The 14097-nt window shown below is 33.9% G+C and overlaps 1 protein-coding gene across 1 annotated transcript in view; it reads right to left on the minus strand.

Moving 5' to 3' along the window:
• The window catches only part of CFAP54 (cilia and flagella associated protein 54), a 253643-nt gene that overhangs the window by 34845 nt on the left and 204701 nt on the right, over positions 1 to 14097 (minus strand). The window contains exons 60-64 of the mRNA XM_033116208.1: positions 13197 to 13295; positions 12472 to 12613; positions 8949 to 9122; positions 7184 to 7407; positions 1429 to 1566 (exon numbers count right to left, since the gene is read on the minus strand). Coding sequence (XP_032972099.1) covers positions 1429 to 1566; positions 7184 to 7407; positions 8949 to 9122; positions 12472 to 12613; positions 13197 to 13295 — 777 coding nt within the window. The remainder of the gene's footprint in view (positions 1 to 1428; positions 1567 to 7183; positions 7408 to 8948; positions 9123 to 12471; positions 12614 to 13196; positions 13296 to 14097) is intronic.

The following is a 14097-nucleotide window of genomic DNA, read 5'->3' on the forward strand; positions in this document are numbered from 1 at the left end:
ACAGAACAACATAATCTAAGAATAATATAAATGGTAACTAGAAAAGCTCTATATAGTTTGAAATTTAAGAAATACATATTGAAATTGTCCATGAGTCAAAGAAGAAATCATAATAGAAATTTAAAAATTATTTTAACTGAATGATGATGACAATACTATAATAAAAACTGGTGGGATGAAGCCAAAGCAATGTTTAGAGAAAAATTTATAGCCTTAAAATACATACATTAGGAAAGGAAGGACTGAATATTGAGCTAAACAGCTATCTCAAGAAATCAGTAGTAGTTGGGGAAAAAAATAGAAAAAGAATACAGTAATTAATGAAATAAAACTAATGAGAAAACTTAGGTGACAATGATCGAGAATAAATATACAAATAACCAATATAAGGAATTAAAGGAAGCACTTCACTACAAATATAACACATTAAAAATATGAGAGAAATTTTAAATAAAATGGGAAGATTCCTAGAAAAAGCAACTTAAAACTGACTCAAGAAGAAATAGAAAACTCCAGTGTTATATAAACAGGATGATAGTCAAAATATTTAAAACTTGGTTTGACATAATTACTAATCATTAGAATAGATATGGTCCAATCAGAACTGATACCAACTCTGATAACCAGTATATTAGTACTAATGCTTAAAGACTGCCTGTAACTATTCAGAATTTTATCACTAGTCTTACACCTTCTTACACAGAAAAACTATGACCAGTTTTCCTGATGAGTTCTTACCAAATATTCAAAGAAAAAAAAGTTACTACAAACTTCACCAAAGAACAGGAAAACATGATTATACTTATCAACTAATTTTATGAGTCTAACAAAAGCTTAAAACAAACAAACAAAAAATCTGAAAAGGATATTATGAAAAGGAAAATTTATAGCTCAATGTTACTCTCGAAAATAGTGGCAAAAATCCAATATAAAAACATTAGTAAACTGAATCCAGTAAAATTAATACATCATGACCAATATGAGGTAATCTTAGGAATGCAAGGTTGATTTAACATTTTTAAAAAATCAATTAACATATTAAAAGAGAAAAATCATAAAATCATCTTGATACAGTAAAAGATTCATGATAAAAATTCTTAGCAAAGTGGTAGTAGAAAAAAAACTTCCTTAATGTGATAAAGAATAACTACCAAAAGGAAAAAAAAACGTCAAATACCATATATAATGGTGACACACTGGAAAGCTTCCCTTGAGGATCAGGAAAAAGGAAAATGATCTCAACTTGAATCAGACTTTCCAGGATTTCATAGTTCTTTTCAGATTCATTCTATTAGACAATATAAATTCTATATTGCTGTATATTTTTGTCTCTATGATAAGAAGGTGGTCTCTACCCTTCAATTTATAATGGCCGAGTTAAACTTTATATCTAAATGTAAGATTTAGCTTTGTAATTATATTACATACCATAGGTTCCGTTTCCTTTGGAGGTCTTTCCAGGGGAGGAATGTACCACTGAAAGCAGAGTTCTTTGTTTAAAGCTTGTGCTGTTTGTGCTGCCCTATCTGAAGATATCGGCTCTACAGAAGATGGGCTGGCAAGGATCTTTAATAATAAAATGGAGTGTAGAGAATTATCATGAAGTAACGAGCAAATAAACAAAAACATCAGTTTAATTGCTGGTAATGAAGTCATTCAATATTTAAAACGTTCATTCAATATGCATTCAATACGGGCTCCACTGGATAACTCTGGGAATTGTTTCAGCTTGTTTTATGGTTGTAGATCTTAAAACTGTCCCTGATTACCACAGAGAAGATTTTTCTACAGAAGAATATGCTTCAAAACCCAGTGGACTCAACAAATATCTTCCACTTTCGTGAGTCTCCCAGATTAAAGACATAAATGGAAAATGTCCATGCTGTCATTTCAGCCTCAAGGTCACCATGGATTCTAAGATTCACCATGGATTCTATCTGCTTTTTTTCTGGTTTATTCACTGGCAAATCTACTAAGGATATGGTTACACTTTATTATTTATTTTCCAATAGCATTTTTTTTTGCAGTGCCAGATACAAAATAAGACAGAGTTTTTACTCTAAAAGATTAAAATCCATTGTTATCATTCCCCTTTCAAATGAATGTGCTGATTTGTAAGTTCAGACTTGGTGAATCTGGGCCCAGCTTCTCTGATGGAACTTTGTCCCTGAATCAGGAGTTTTCAAGAATCATAAATGTGTAGTGATTTCATAAATTATTTATTTAGTTTTTAAAGGTAGCTAAGAAGGCAAAGCATGATTGATATCAATAAAATAAATCTAGCCAAAGAGATTATAATAGTGATAATAATATCTCAAATCTAAAAAGAGCCTTCTTCAACAGTCTGTGAACTATATTCAAAATTAACTTCTTGAACAAAACGATTGTTGCCAGATGGGAGGAGGTTAAGGGGCTGGATGAAAAAGGTGAAGGAATTAAGAAATACAAATTGGCAGTTATGAAATAATCAAAGGGATGTAAAGTACAGCATAGGGAATACAGTCAATAAAACAACTATGTATAGTGCCAGGTGGTTACTAGACTAACTAGGGGGATCACTTTGTAAATTACATAAATGTCTAACCACTCTGCTGTACACCTCAAAATAATATAAAATAATATTGAATGTCAACTGTAAATGAAAATAAAAAAAGAATCATACCTATAATTTTAAGAAAATGAGCATTATATTGACACAATAAATATACTACTTGACATTTTTTAAAAAGTTAACTTCTTGTTATTCCCAAGTTTACAGCATGGTGGTTGGGAAGCAGTTCTTCTACTAAACTCTTGACATCTAAGGTATCTGAAGGCTTGGTGACCAAGGGAACATGTCAGTGGCCAGAATGAAATGCCTGGTGTTTCTATGAGGCTTTGTTCCTCCCATTATTTCTGAGCCTATTCAAGATATAATATAAGATCGCCAATGCAAGTCTTCAAAATAAAATAAAAAGAGAAATAAAGACATTGACCTTTCAAGTCATCTACTGATAAAAGAAAAATATGTTTTGACTGAAAGGTAATATTAAAGGTGAAAACCTTTCAAAAATGTCTAGAGACTATCATAAAAGGATACAATAAGCCAGAATCCTCATTTATTAGCACTATGGTACTAAAAGCATGACCAAAATGCATAATAAGCAAAATTATTAGGGTTAAATAATTATTTTAAAGTGCTTAATTAAGATGAATTCTACGTCAGGCCTTTCACCAAAAAATCAGGTAAATAACTGATTCACAAAAATAAATTCTCATATTTTTTTCATATCTTGAGTGCCTTTCAAGAGTCTGACAACTACCTTGTTTCCCCAAAAATAACCCTAGCCGGACCATCAGCTCTAATGCGTCTTTTGGAGCAAAAATTAATATAAGACCCAATCTTATATTATAGTAAATAAGACTAGATCTTATATTAATTTTTGCTCCAAAAGACGCATTAGAGCTGATGGTCCGGCTAGGTCTTATTTTTGGGGAAATGGTATTTTAGTAAACAATTCATGTTTAATAACTACCTAAATGGAGAAAAATAACAAATAGATATTTTTTCTCTTCCATACATACAGTGTTTATTAGCATGATGGTCTAATAATGGTAAATTGTAACAGAAGTCAATTATCAAAATAGGCATTTCATTTTCCATTATCTTTAAAAAAAATCGTAACTAGTAGCTGATGAGATTAATTACATATACTAATTGATGGAATACACACTGAATAGTTTTGATATGTTTGATTTATTCCTTGAAAGGAATGAAACAGCAGACCTGCCAGGAGACCTCTTGTTCGCCACAGCCCTATAGACAACAAATCACTTTGTACCAGTCAAATATTTGACCTTACACAGATTGTCACAGGCACACTGTCTAAACATGAATATCTCAGCATTGTGCACAATTTTAATCATATCCTCTCTTTTCTTGGAATTTTTAATGTAATTTGTTCAGCATCTTTGTCCATCAATAGACCTGACAACATGCAGACTCACAAAACTGATGAGCATGACCCATAGCAATGATTGTTCTGGAAAGGCATCTACTTCTTTGTGGGAGAAAAGCATGTTTAAGTATCAAATTATGGAAAGAGTTTGATTGAAATAGCCTCCTGAGTGATTAAAAGGCTCAAAAATGTTATTATAAAAATCAGCCAAGCTTGGAGTTTATTAAAAAAAAAAAATCCGAAAGGCTTTATGCTTGTTAGCTGTCTACCCCAGTGAAACGAACACATGATTGGGTGGCTTGCACCTGTCAGGCAAGCAACAGTGATCTCCAGAGCTGATTATCCTGGGAGAGTGTTACACTAATTATATCCAAAAAAAAAAAAAAAAATAGCAAACAGGGTGTGATAGCTCTTTGATAACACTGCTGCCATTAGAAATGTCACATATGTTTACAACGTATTCAAGGTTATACATTTTGGAGCATCATCCTGAGAACTGGGTGATGATAGGTTACCCATAATACTAAAATACTTAAGTAGAACTCCTTTCAGAACAGTATTTAAGAAATCACACATATTAGTTTCCAAACTTATAAAATATTCACGCAGGTAGCATTTTCTCAATTCGTTGGGATTTTGCTTCCTGGCAATTGTCATCAGTTTGGCTCAAATAAACTCTTACAAGCATTAAAATAAAATAAAAAAATTCACGCAAATATATCCATTATAACTATAGTTCCCAACGTTCTCATTGACTGCCCTCTATTCCACAACACCTATGGTGTCTGGGACACATAACAGTCTCCGTGCCCAGGAGGAGGAATCAGAATTTGGCCTTAGATGGAAATGATTTCATCCCACTATCTACTGTTTCCTTCCCTGGGGAGGGCCCGACATTAACATGACATGCCTGGCCTTTCCGTCCCCACTCACTCCACTCCCTGGGAGACAGGTACTTGATTGGTGAATTTGGGGAAAAGAATTTTGGATATGCACAGCTCTGACTTACACCTTAGGAGTGAACTATTTGCAGGGAGTGCGTATTCTGCACTCCTTCATGTGACAAATTTTTAAGAGGACTGTGTCCCCACAGATTTTAAAGAGACCTGTAATGACCAAAAAACAAAACAAAACACAACACATGGCTGTATTGGTAAATCTGTCTACTTTGCTATTCACTACTAAGAACACCATTTACCAGTAAATATAAACCATACCCTAAAATATCAACGTTATGACTCATAAAAGTGAGTATTTTTTAATCCCAGTCTGTTTCAGATTCTCAAATGATTCAGAATCTCGGCAGGAAATGGGGGTGCTAAGTATTGGGCATCCCAACACCCCAATATCTGAAAGTAATTTGAAAAATCCTCCCAAGTGGATTCCAATACACTGCCCTGGGGGCACTTCCATAACCCCAACGGACAGTCACTTCTTTAACTGAATTCTTAAATATTCCTTAGTGGTCTTTCCAATTCTTTTTAAAATCACAATTTATTAACAGTCACTTCTATTTCATAAATTTTAAAGATTTTCATTAAAATACAGCTAACATACATTATATTAGCTTCAGATGTACATCATAGTTATTCAATAGTACTCACCTGGCTAAGTCACTTTTAAAGTCACAATTTATTAACAGTCACTCTGTTTTCTTGTTCAAAGCAGTGATTTAAAAAAATATATTACCTACTCAAAACATAAGGTTACCACTTTCTAGTAGGATAAGATGAGCAAAGGGTCTCAATTTGGAACAAGCCACATTTTTGTGAGACAGCTGACGATAGAAACATGGACCTGCTATGGGCAATCTGTAATTGTACAAAGTAAAGCACTATATGGTAAAGTACAAAGTCAAAATAACTCAGAATAAATGAGTGATTGTTTTTCCCAGTTTTTGAAAGAATTCTATGCATATGACTTGATCTATTCATTTCACAAATGCATATTGAAAACTTATAATATGTCCACTAGAATCTCAAACTCTGTATCTACAGAGCAGAATATGTCAGACTTCACCACAAAAGTTCTCATTCTTCTGCCTCCACTATATCGGCTAATGGTGTCACCATGCTCTAATGATCACAGAGAGAGGATCCAAATGGCGGAAGAGACTTTGACCATTTCTTCCGCTTCACTTTCTGTCTCCAAAGGGTCACTAAGTTGTTTTGTTTGCGATTTTACTGAATATCTTTTACATCCATCCTTTCCTTCCCATTCCTATGATCATAAGTTTCATCACTTTACCATTTCTCTCTTGGATAACTCCCTTTCACCTCTCCATTGCCAATCAGCCCTACCAACGACTGACAATTCATATAGTTTAATTTTTACATTCCGTCTGCCACTAACCTCGCCATTTTCTCTTAAAACGCTTCTCTGAGGTTCTGTAGTTTTCTTCTGCTCTAACTCTATCGCTGCTTCTCCACCGCCACACCACCACTGTGTACAATGACTAGGCCTTATCCATCCCCTCTTTCTCCACCAACTAAGAGTGTCTGACGTATAGTTAATATTCAACATGTTTGTTGAATATACCGCGTTTCAAATATACATTCCTATTTTTTAACTAAACACTTCACTTTTTTGTATCTTCCAATTCATTGATTCTGGTAGTTTATTAAACAATTACTATTATTCAAGACCCTAGTATCTTTAAAAAATAACAAAACTTCATTTATATTCCTCTTTTTCTCTTCAGCAGGTAACTTAAAAGAAGCTTCCATATTACATATTTTGAGAAAGTCCATCTAATTTAATAACTCTTTTCAAACAACAAGAAACCTTCAAACTTTTAACTTATTTAAACATTTTACCCTATTTAGTGACACTCATGATTGTAAAAAATACAATGAATGATTTTTATTACATATTTAAAACAATGAAATTCAGCATAGATTTAGGAACTCTCAGTCGTTTTATTATGGAGTTATTATGTTGAAATTTGTGTAACTTCTTGCCAAAATTACTGCCTGAGAGATGTTAAGTTCAGGAATGTAGAAAATTCTGAGACAGTCTGAAGATGTATGAGGACCGCAAAACAAAACACTTGAACGGTGAGCTTTCCTAGACATCCAGGATGTCTGGTTGACTTCGCTACGTGACAAAACAGAAATGAGCCTCCCCAGAACTCTGAGGACACTAGACATTCTTCATGCCAGTACTGACGTTAACATGCTCCCTTCCGAAATATGAAGATGATTTTAGGAAGTTTTACAAAAATATATAATGTTTCAAAACATTACCTTGGCTGATGAGTCATGTAAGACTTTTTCTGAAAAAGGTGAATTTTCTAATCCTTGCAATAGTTCTCTTGGAAATTCATCAATACAAGAGGAACAATACAGCTGTAAGAATCTTTTAAGGAAAACATCCATTTCTTTTTGGCGCAAAATCAACCCAGAGTTGAAAAGGGACGTTAAAAGTGTATCATTTGGCAAAGAAATTCCAGCACCTGGCTTTGGAGATGCTTTAGGAAGAAAAATAGCTTAATTTAGAGTCATGTTAGATAACAGAATGGTCTCAATATGATTCGCTTTTGCTCACTAACCACTAACCTGTATATCCCCATCTCCGGTAGTGGCTGCCAATGACTTTCCAACATTTTTAGCGCTTACACATTAATGAACTTGCTTCTCACCCCAGAAAGGAAAGAAAATCTCAGAAGCATGTAAGGATGTTAATTCAGGTTCCAAGCCTTCACAACGCCAAATGTTCTCTCTAGCTGTCGTGTTTGGGGCTCTCCCCATAAAAGATCTTAAAGTAAGCATTTAGGTGCAGGTAATTTATTTGAAAAGTGATCCAAGGAGCACCAGTCAGAGAACGGGCAAAATGTGACAGAAAAGAAAAGAGCCACCGAGAGTGAGTTCATGAATGGACCACAGCTATGAACAATGAGGGCTCAGGGCTGGGGGCGCCGTCTGAAGGAAGAACACGTAGAACTGTCCCATCCAGGGACTGGGAAGCTGGAATATTAATCTACCACATTAGTTGAAGGTTACTCCTGGGTGTGTGGAATCCTGGCACTCTCAGGCTGCCCTTCCTTTGGGCTGGGCTAGCCTCAGTAACTTCCGAGGAAGCCCAGGCAGAAAAGCAGTGAAATGTGGGCCCTTGACCTGGGAAGTGTCAGCAGCTGACTCAGAGGTGCGCTGACTTGGTATAGGGCAGGGCATAACCAGGGTCTGCTGCACTGGCTCACGTACACTTCCTTCACCACTAGACTTCCATTGTTCTTGCGCCCAACATGAGGCACCTTAACCCCTGACGCCTTTCTGGGTGCCCGGCTGTCTCACTGCTAACTCCTGATACCTGCGCTTAGCCACCCTGTGGCCCCGCCTATTAGCCTTGCTGGCTTCTCCATCACTGGGCCCTGGCATAGGTCCAACTGTCTTTTCTGACCATGGCACTGATGAGCAACACTGGATCACCCATTTCACGGGCACAGGTTGAACACAATAATACACATTCCCAAAACCACCGAAGGATGGATATGAAGCAGGTTATATCAGTCCTTCTGGATATTCTGTAGGTACATCAATGATAAAACAAAAAACTTAACAAAACAGAACAACTCCATGGAGTTAAATATCCCTTCTGAAGTCATGCATTTCTTCTCTTTTACATACTGGATACTGAAAGACTCTCTCCTTAAAGCCCAAATTTCATCTTGCTAATTTTATAAGCTTGTCATATTGTGATCACTCTGGTTCTTAATTGTTTTAAAACATGAGTCAGTTTGGCAGTCATGGGAAGACTCTGGATGCCTCCCTATAATAATATTTTAAATACATGAAATAAAACATATATAATGCCAAAGGAAATCAACTACATTGAAAAACTATTTTATGCAAAGGTCCGAGTGTCTCAATTTAAGAACCCCTGAAATTTTCATCTGCTGATGAGAATTCATTCAGAAAGGTATCAAAAGTATTTTATAATTCTAAATCAGAGAATTGACTTAAATAGAAACTGGAAAGGAATATGATCTTTCTTAACCCATCAAAAACTTACCTAGAAGCTTGCTCATATTATTAATTCTCTGCAGATGAATATAGTAGCGCAATAGAAGAATCCATGTAATATCCACCTTAGTCTGAGTCTTTTTTCTAGCATCTGTATTGTCATATACATTATCACTTGGGTTAAAAAATGTATAGCCAGCCTGGAAAACAACTTGGTAGTTATCTGAAAGTTACAAAAAAAGTTTTTAATACAAATATTATGCTTTTCTTAAAAAATAATGAAATGTATGAAAAAAGCCCAACTCACAAAGGAAAGACTGACACAGGGGATTACATTCGATTAATTCTTTTGTATCACAAAAGAAAACAAACCATAGACTTAGAAAATATATATAAAACATGTACGAAATGTTTTTTCTCTAATATGAGTAACACCTTCCACCAATCAATAAGAAAAAGTCAAATAGTCCAATGAAAAAGTGAGCAAAGAATTCCAACAGAAACTCATAGAAAAAGAAACCCAAGTGGCTAACATTTTCAGCATCACTAAAAATCAGAGAAATGCATATTGAAATCAAATATCATTTCACTTCCCTCAGGAAATGACAGACCCTGAAATCTGAAAATGAGAAATATTAGTAATAATGTGAAGAAACCGGAATTTTCATACACTACTTGTGAGAACGACCTCTTGGGGAAGCAATTTGGCAGGATCTAATAAAATTTTAAATGCAGATACTTATATATGTGTACCAGGAATTTCCCACAAGATATTCATGGCAGTGTTGTTTGTAAAATAAAATTTTAAAAGATAGAAACTTGAAAAAATAAGAAGCCTATTCATTTGATGGCATTTAAAATAAATTTATTAGATCTATAGGCAGAAAGTGTAGTGTAGTGTCTTGGTTCAAATTCCAGCTGTACCTCTCACTATTGTTGAGACCTTGAACCTCTCTGTGCCGTAAGCCTCTGTAGGCTTTTGCTTTTCTGAGTGTTAATTTCCTCATTTTTAAAATGGGCATGATATGGGTGGTTCTGGATAGATCTTGAAAACACATACTGAGTTAGCAAGCTGGTTCCGGAAGACAGAGTATAATACTACTGTATAAGTTTGAAAGAACTCAATACACTATTTTGTATTATTTATGTATAGACACACAAATATATATTTGATTAGGGTAGTGGGTGCCCCTAGGGAGAAAGGAAGTAGGATCTTCTATGGTTAATGACGTATGCATATTTTCTTAAATAATAATATGAATCCCGACGTACTCATCACCCAGCTTAGCAAACAAAATATTCCCAGTACTTGGAGAACCTTGTAAAGCTCTTGCTAATCCCATTTCCTCCTCTCTACTTCAGCCCATCTCCCAGAAATAACCACTATCTAAAATTATGTGTTAATAATCTCATAGGTTTCCTTTACCCTTTACTTATATATTATCTATTACTTGTTATTTAATAAGTAATGCATCGCTAATTTTATCTTTTTGGAACTTTATAGGGAGAAAATCATATTGCACATACTTATCTACAATATTCTTTCTTCCACTAAGCATTATGCTTTAAAAATTCATGTATGTAGCTGTAAGTCATGATGTATGTAGCTGTAAATCATTAATTTTTCATTGTTGTATTATATTCCATTGCTATATGAATATGCCACAATTTATCTGTTCTACTGTTGATTGTCACATGAATTGTCTCTAAGTTTTGGTTTGTTGGCTGTGGTTTTGTCTTTGCTGTTATGAACAAGGCTGCTATGAATAGTTGAGTACATCCTGTCTAGTGCATATGTGTAAACTAATTCCCTGGAAGTGGAATTACTAGATTATTTTTCAGGATTCTTTGGACCAATCTTGCCTCTTGCTCTCCCACATAAATTTTAGAATAAGTTCGTCAAATTCCACAAAATAAAATTTGCTGAAATTGTTATTGACGCTACAGTAAATCTATAGATCATTTGGAGAAGACTTAGAATCTTGCAATGAATCTTCTTAACTATAAATATTGTATGTTTCCTTATCTCCTTCAATAATTTTTTTTTTTGTTTTATAACTTTTTGTTATATTAAGCCCTAAATACCTTATACATTTTTGGAGTATTGTAAATGATAGCTTCTAAAAATGCACTATCTGTTAAAGGTGTATCGAAATGAAATCTTACATTCTGTAATCTTGCTAAACATTCTCATTGCCTCTAGTTTTGGGACTTGTCCATGTGAATAATCTATTGTTAACAACAGCTTTTTTCTTTTTTCCCATTACTTGTACCACTTATTTCTTATTTCTTTTGCTTAATATTTATGCAGGATAGGACTTCCAGAACAATTTTCAATAGAAGTGGTGATAGCAATCTTACTCCTACTTTTAAAAAGGTCTAGTGTTTGAATGTTGAGTAAGGTAAGTCCAGTAGGCTTTTGCCCATTTAAACTTTTCAAAATGAAGAAAATCTTTAATTCCTAGTATTAAAATCATGGTACGTGCAAATTAAAATTAAATCTCCCCCCCACCACATTGATAAAAGTTTTAAAAAATGTTTATAATGTACTTATGTCAGCAAGGGTATAGGGAAAATAAACCTTTTATTAATTGCTGGCAGGAGTACAAACTGGCATAACATTTATGGAAGGTATTTGGCAAAATTTACCAAAATTGCAAAAAAATCTACCCTTTGATCCAGAAATTTCCCTATGGGAATTGGACCAAGAGATATACCAGACTATGTACAGAATTATGTATATATAGCAGAGCTCTATGTAGCAGTAAGTTATTTATCTATAGCAGAGTTCTATGTATTTGTAAGATTAGAAACAACCTAAATATCTATCAAAGGGAGACTAATTTAATTATGGTGCATCTCTATGAAGGAACATTATGCAACAATAAAAAAAGTTATGTATTGATTTGAAACAATTTATAATAAATATATTTATATTAAATTAAAGAAAAGAATGAGCAAGGGGCATAAAACTTTTATCAATATGTATAGTTATACTATTATTTGTATTTTTAAGGAAAAAAATGTCAATGTATTAGTGTATGAGTATGCACCTGATTGGTTCACTCAATATCCATCTTAATCTCCAAATTTGCTTTCCCATATTGAAGAAGTAAAAAAGATAAAAATTGTGTTTCCCAGATTTCTTGGTAGGTAGGGCCCTGGATGGGATTTAGGTATCACAAATTCAGTGCACCGGGCAGGACTTGAAAGTTGGAACCCTGCTAAATGGAGACAGGATTCAAGGCATCTGGTTTGCTGGTTTGCATTCTGGCAGAGGCGGTGTGATGCCTGAGGGTGCAGCTAGAGCAAAGGCTTCCTATTTTGCAGGCAGATTCCTGCTTCTACAACTTCCTTTACATTATGGTCTGAATGTTTGTATCCCCCCGCCCCAAAATTTATATGTCCAAATTCTTTTCTTTGGCAGCTAGGCCCTAAGACCCCTATCCTCTGCCAGAGGCTACCCAAACCATTATCTAAAATCCAACAAATCACTACAAGTAAGCTTTTTAAACTTGATTACACATGACATACATCAGGTTTTTATAAAATGCCTATACATTCAAACATACCAAGCAAATAATCTGTGTATGAAGACAAAAGATCCATAATGGCAAATTCTGGGATGTTAGGCAATACGCCTTGACTAACTTTATCAGTTCTAGCATTTTTCTTTCCGATAAGTAGGTTAACTGCCAGCACAGCTTCATTGACCTAAAAGTAATGCATAATTAGAATTCATAAATGTAAGCTTTCTGATTCAGAGATTACCCATTAGGTAAATAATGTAAAAAAATGAATTCATAAAATAACATTCGACATATATTGGAAGAAAAAATAAAGACATCCTCAAAAATAATATGTTATCCCCAACATGTAGTATATATCATTGTCAAAGATATCGTTACTGTTGAAAATTTAATTAATGTATAAGTCACTTTATTTTTTAATGTAAAAGTCACTTTAAATATGCTACCTTACTATGGTAGATATCTATGACAGATGTCTTACTATGACAGATATCTACCAAAAGTCAAATAGGTGTACCTGTGTATCTGCCAATATTTTCAGTAAAGAAAAGTTAAAACAAACAAAGACAGATATGGCTAATAGAAATTAAAAACACTACATATATAAAGTACATTTTTAATCTTCCCAAAGAAACATTAGCCCAAATCCCAAAGAGTATAAAATTTTCCTTTCTCTTGTACAAATATACTGTGTTGTATTAACAGCTAGTAGGTGGAGAATACAGATGTGACAGTAAAAAGAAAGATTAAATAAAGATCACACCAACCTGTGCAGCAGCTCTTATTGCAATCCAGGCCAATGAATTGTACATTTCAAATCTATTTACTGCTGGTTCTTCAATAGAACTATGCTTTCTAGGAGGAACCTAAAAAATATGGCAAATATTTTATGGTAAAGATATATAAAAATATTATAAAGTTTCATGATGAATTTTCTCATCTTTTGAAGATAACAATTTAGTGGAATACTATGTAGCCATTAAGAATAATGTATGCCAGACAAGAAAAAGCTAAAGGAGTCCATCACCACCAAACAAGTATTACAAAAAATGTTAAAAGGACTTCTATAAGGAGAACCAGAGCGGGAAACATAAATATAAATAATAAAATGGCAATAACTATGTAACTATCAATAATCACTTTAAATGTAAATGGATTAAATTCTCCGATAAAAGACATAGGATAGCTGAATGGATAAGAAAACAAAAACAATACATATGCTGTGTACAAGAGACCCACTTCTGATCGAAAGACAAACATGACTGAAAGTAAAGTGATGGGAAAAGATATTTCATGCAAATGGAAATGAAAAAAAGCTGGGTAGCAAATACTTATATTAGACAAAATAGACTTTAAAACAAAGACTATTATGAGACAAAGGACATTTCATAATGATACAACAAGAGGATATAACCCTTGTAAACATTTATGCATGCAACATAAGAGCACCAAAATATATATAATAAATATTGATGGACAAAAAGGGAGAGATTAACAGTAATACAGTCATAGCAGGGTATTTTAACACCCTATTGATATCAATGGACAGATCTTCCAAACAGAAAATAAACAAGGAAACAGCAGCCGTAAATGACACATTAGACCAGATGGATTTAATTGATATTTTTAGAGCATATCACCCCAACAAGGCAGAATATACATTCTTTT

This window comes from Rhinolophus ferrumequinum, chromosome 10 (genome assembly GCF_004115265.2).
Source record: "Rhinolophus ferrumequinum isolate MPI-CBG mRhiFer1 chromosome 10, mRhiFer1_v1.p, whole genome shotgun sequence".
NCBI classification, from domain to species: Eukaryota; Metazoa; Chordata; class Mammalia; order Chiroptera; family Rhinolophidae; genus Rhinolophus; species Rhinolophus ferrumequinum.